The sequence below is a fragment of the Mesitornis unicolor genome, unplaced genomic scaffold (genome assembly GCF_000695765.1).
Source record: "Mesitornis unicolor isolate BGI_N332 unplaced genomic scaffold, ASM69576v1 scaffold27146, whole genome shotgun sequence".
Lineage (NCBI taxonomy): Eukaryota > Metazoa > Chordata > Aves > Mesitornithiformes > Mesitornithidae > Mesitornis > Mesitornis unicolor.
Window position 1 is genome coordinate 83,163 of NW_010189306.1, and position 5,627 is coordinate 88,789.

At 40.5% G+C, this 5,627-nt stretch overlaps 1 protein-coding gene across 1 annotated transcript in view; it reads left to right on the forward strand.

Moving 5' to 3' along the window:
- Positions 1-4,739, forward strand: part of LOC104541874 (sodium- and chloride-dependent glycine transporter 2-like) — a gene marked incomplete at its 3' end in the record, with an annotated part of 12,197 nt that extends 7,458 nt beyond the window's left edge. Inside the window, exons 7-10 of the mRNA XM_010186027.1 lie at positions 67-240; positions 1,178-1,319; positions 1,737-1,869; positions 4,605-4,739. Of these exons, the coding sequence (XP_010184329.1) occupies positions 67-240; positions 1,178-1,319; positions 1,737-1,869; positions 4,605-4,739 (584 nt within the window). The remainder of the gene's footprint in view (positions 1-66; positions 241-1,177; positions 1,320-1,736; positions 1,870-4,604) is intronic.
- Between the last annotated feature and the right edge of the window lie 888 nt (positions 4,740-5,627).

The window sequence follows — 5,627 nt, forward strand, 5'->3', positions numbered from 1 at the left end:
CCCGGCGGGCCCCCCCCCCCGTCTGGGATTAACAGCGTTATTCTCCTCTTCCCTTTCTCCTCCTAGGCTGTGGCATTGCAATGCTGATCATCTCCGTTCTGATAGCCATATATTACAATATTATTCTGTGCTACACACTTTTCTACCTTTTTGCGTCCTTTGTACCTGTGCTACCTTGGGCTTCCTGTAACAACCCATGGAACACGCCAGACTGTAAAGATAAAAACAAACTTTTGTTAGGTAAGTTGGGGCAGGATTTTATTTTATTTTATTTTATTTTATTTTATTCCTTAAAATTTTCTATTATTCTATTCTATTTATTTTTTTTAAATTTAATTTGATTTTATTTTAAACTTTCTCTCTGTGGCCGTAGTGGGTTTCCAGAGCTTTCTGGGGCTCAGGTGAGCCCCTGAGAGATGTCAGCAGAGGCTGTGAGTGCCTGCGACAGGACGAGGGTCCCAGCGCGGAGGAACCGTCGCTTCCCAAGTCACTCTGAAGTTATCTGCATCATATGGGCTCTCTCTCCCGCCTTTAATTTCAATTTTCCCTCATCAAAGATAAATGGTATTTTTCTACTATACTGCTAAAAAAAAAGGCCCAGGTTTTTGTGTGTGTGTGTTTTGTTTGTTTTTAACGGGTAAAAACTAATGCTACAGCTGGCATCCTCTGGTTCCTGTTAAGGACAACTTCTTGGGCTTTAGTGAGGCTTATTTTTAAAGAAGAAAACGAAACCCGCTTTTGCCAACGGCCCGAAACATGCATTGACCCAAAAAGTGAATACCTCCTGGCAGAGACGTCAGCAGGGCCCGCACCCCCCGGGCTGGCTGCGGCTTCCTAACCCCGCCCCGGGGCTCCTCACCTGCCCCTGCCCCCAGCGGAATGACCCCGAGACGGGGGCAGGAGGGAGGGCGGCGAGCGCTCCCCGGAGCGAACAGAAGCTTCGTCACTTCCTCAGACTTTTTACACCTTCAACATTTGGGATCAAGGGGGAAAATAATGAGACAGCCTAAGCCCCAGCTCTCTCAGACCCTTATAGCTTCTGCAAGCTAGGTGCTACAGAAATCTCTCACAGAACAGAAGTTCAAGCACTGTGTGTGCACTAATGCTTCTTATTGTAATTTTACTCCCAACCTGAGAAAAAAATACAAGTTATTTTTCTGTTTTCTTTTCTTCCTAGATTCCTGCATTATTGGTGACCACCCAAAAATACAAATCAAGAACTCTACTTTCTGTATGAGTGCCTATCCAAACTTGACTATGGTTAACTTCACCAGTGAGGGAAACAAAACTTTTGTCAGTGGAAGTGAAGAATACTTCAAGTAAGATCTTTCTTTGTTTAGAGATGTTATGTTAATCTTTCTCTAAAATCCACTGTAACAGACAACAAATAACTATTTGGAAGACTAGAAATACAATAGTTAAGGATTACAAATGATACCTATTTTTATGTATAGAAATGATGAAAGCTAAATGTCAAATGCTGGATTATTTGTATTCTGTTCCTATGGTGTTAAGCACAGCTGGGGTGTTGGCCCATGCCTGGCATTTTTATCTTCTACTGCAATGCAGATAAATAAAATAATACATGGTGAGAACCACTGGAACCTTCCAGAGAAACCGCTGAGAACGCTGAAGCAAAACAAAATACCATAGGAGTTTGCACTGAATTATTGCCTGCAGTTGCTTTCATAATTTTTTCCCTTTTTAATTCTGATTACTTTTTAAATTATTCCTAGGTACTTTGTATTGAAGATTTCGGCAGGGATTGAATATCCTGGTGAGATTAGATGGCCCTTGGCACTGTCTCTTTTCCTAGCTTGGGTGATTGTATATGCCTCCCTAGCTAAAGGAATCAAGTCATCAGGAAAAGTAAGAATAATATTTGTGATTGTACATTTGCAAGAAAGCAGTGTGCTGCTTCAAGGGAATCACACTCTTGGTTAAGGCAGTGAATTATTTTCAGTAAATGGCTAAGTATTAGTGAAATGCCTTTTTCTTGTTTGTGTTTTCATGTCTAGTAAAAAATTTAAAAAGATAATTTTGGTTTAGCATTTCTTCCCTCATCTTCAGTAACTTTAAAATTAGCCTTTGAGCTGCACTCAGCAGTTGGATGGCAAAAAGGGGCTTTCAGCAGCCTTTCCTGTTCTGTGTGGTGTCCATTAAAAATTCTGCAGTCACCTTATGTGTCACTGTCATCAGGGAAACTATGGTGTACATTAAATGTTAAGTAGCATGTTGTGAAATCAGAACAGAACTTAAGTTGGTGGCTGTGAGCAGTGAGTGTGTATCCTGTTTTCCCAAATATTTGTATGCCATTTTTCTAAAGCTCCTTGAAGTAACCCTGCTCCTTGCCCTGTGTCTCTGACATCTTACATGTTCTCTCCCTTGCCCCTCAAATCTGTGGATTTCTGCCACGCCTCCTAACTAGCAACTGTGTCAAGAGAGAGCATGTCCTCTCATTGGCATGGAAGTACAGGCACACAAACTGGTCAAGCAGCCCTCTGAGCAGAGAAATGCAGCTTTTCCTTCAGCAGCAGCGCTGGTTTGGGTGTGGGTTGTTTGCTTTTTTTTTTTTGTGAGCTCTGCAGAAATGCAATATCTGAGACTTCTCCATCGATGTCACTGCGATTAGCATGCAGGTTAAAATGTTAGATGATGCCATAGCATAAATCTAATTTATTTACAAAAAGTAGGGTGAAAAGATAAAAAAGCTGGAGCAAAATAACTAGATGTTTCCTGGGATAAAATACGCAGATAGCTATGAGTTTCCTAAGGCTGAGCAGAGGGTTCCTGATTCCAAGCCATCCCTTTGCATCTAGAAGCTAACAGCATCTGTTGGGAGATGAATTGGCAATTAGCAGAAAAGCTCAGAGTACCAGGAGAATGTTGAGATTTTTTTTCCCCTAGCTTAGTGTGCTAGGTAAAACTGTTTCATTGAAGGCCAGAGCCAAGAAACAGAAGATGCACAGGAGAATAACTTGGGTTTGTGTGTGGCAATAGAGACTTCTTAAGTGAGTCTGTGACCAAGAAAAATCTTGTGGCCTTGGTGTCAGAGATTGAAAAACCTTTATTCATGTATAGATTAGTTCAGTATATTCACTGCATAAAAATCCATTGGGATAACTTCTTGAAAAACCTCTTGAAACAGCAGAGAGAAAGTTGGGAAAGCAGTTTCAAAAGTCGCTGCAGCTCCGAGGACTCTGGTCCCTGTAAGATTCAGAGGTTGTCCTGGTTTCACTGGGACAGAATAATAGAATCTATTTCCTATTCAAGAAAGCTGTGTTTCTGAGAAGACTGCAGCACCTGATTCAGGGAGAACAAAGCTGACAAGACACTTTTTTTTGTTTCTGGCCAGCCCCGGTATGCGGGTTTCTGTAGTGCTCAAGCTCTTAAAGCAGCTTTGAGTTAGCCAGATGCAGAAGCTAGGAGGGGTGAAAGCCAGGGCAGCTGACCCAGGTTGGCCAACAGAAGTATCCATACCATAAACATCACACTCACTTTAAGCTGGAAAGTTTTCTGGAGATGGTCCCTTTTTCTTCAATGGTTATACCTCTGGAGGGTCTCATCTGTCATTCTGCTCCTGAGGCCTCCTGTTTGTTGTGACCATCACACTTTTGCTGGAGCTGTGGTGCTCACAGCACTTGACATCTGGCATTCACTGCTGGAACTGCACAGCTTATGATCACTACATGGTCTGAATATAACTTTGTGTACTTTATATTAGTATTAGTATTGATGGTAGTGTTTTATTATTATTTTATTAATTTTTTTTCCATTTGGACCCGCGGGTTTCCTTTTCTTTCTCAATTCCCCTTTTAGGTGGGTAGGGATAACTGGGTGATAGAACAACTGCCTAAACAGAGGCAAAGGGTTGATGTGAAAAAGGATTTGAAATGCTTTTAGGTAGAGGGTACAGCTTAACTGGCCACAATCTAGCCATTTTATTTGACCACAGAGAGCTCTGCTCTGTTCTAGGTAATTATTAAGACACTAAGCACACAACCTCTGTTGTGTATTTAGGTATCATGATGATTAGGTCTCTCTGGATCATTCCACTGACTGACTCTTTTTTTGTTTTTCTTTTTGCATTGGGACCATAAATATTGTCATAGTGATATGTAATTATTAAGAGGTACTAACAGTAATAAACATTCTTTAGGCTTGGTTAAATACAGAAATAAATGGGAAAAATCAGAACTCCAAGTGATGTTGAATGGCTTTGCTCATTTTATTTCCACTGAGCTGTGTTAGTTTGAGCAAGGATCAAATGTGCTATCTCCATTTAGCTGTAAATTCCTATCGTTCCTCTGCAGACTTTTGTTTCTGCTTTTTCTTCCCCTTTCTGTCTGGAACCCCAGCTCTTACCTCTGTTGCTGTTGATATTATTCCTGTCTCCAGCAGCAAGACGAGCTGTAAAAAATGTCAGCTCTGCCAGACTTTCTGGGAAATCACCTCATTGTCTTCCTAGTCCTATCCCCTGGCTATTGCCTCCGAGCCTGAGTAATTACTTTCTTCAGGCAATAATGTAGCATTTGTATGTTTTCCCCTCTCTTCTTATGGATTCAAATAAATCTTTTCTATATTTTTTTTTCCGATCTGTCCAGGTGGTGTACTTTACAGCTACATTCCCTTATGTAGTTCTTATCATCCTACTTATAAGAGGAGTAACTCTACCTGGAGCTGGAGCTGGAATCTGGTACTTCATCACGCCAAAGTGGGAAAAGCTAATTGATGCTATGGTGGGCTTATTATTGTACTTATAACTCTGCTAGGGTGAACAATTCCTACAGATTTTTAAATATCTGTTGCAAGCATTTTCTATCTGCAGAGACAAGTATTGCCATCTGTGAAAATTTGTTCTTCATCTTACATGAAGTGTTGTTGCAATGGATGTTTGTTACTTATGTGCACATAACATTTTTAATGTATGTTATTATAGATAAGGCATTTAATATTTCACCTGAATCTCTCAGAGTAGATGCATTTGGAAAATAGGGAAATAAAAAGGAACTATAGATTTTCTTATGCTGATGTCTGTTGGATGCTGCCTTGACTTGAACAAGCACATGAAGGGTAACATAATTAACCTATTTGCAGCTCTTGACAAATGTTCCAAATACATGTATTTTACTCATTGAGCAAAGATTGTTCTGAAAAATGCATCTGAGACATTAAATTTAAAAAAAAAAAATCGAATTATTCATCCTAGTCTAACTGGCCAATAACATATATACTGACACAGAGCAGCTGTGACCATTGCTCTGCCTACATCGTAAGAAACAAGGCTGCTTGCTGCATAGCAGAGGACAGGAATAAGGGACTTGGTACCTGGCTTTGCTCTTTGAGCACTGACTGGACGAGATGGAGCTTCAGCTCTGCTGTCTTACTCAGGTTTTAAATTGATTTCTAAAAAGTCATTTTTCACCAATGAATCCATAAAATATCTTCCAAAATTACACATGAGTGTGTGTTTGTGTAGACACGGTCCTATAGACCATATATTTGCCTGATATGGCACATAAGTGCCTATGTGTTAGTCCTGTGTGTAAATCTTAAGCGTCTTGAGGCAGGAATCTGGAGACTGAGCTGTGAGTTACAGTTCAGACTCTGTTCCCTAGAAATTTAAG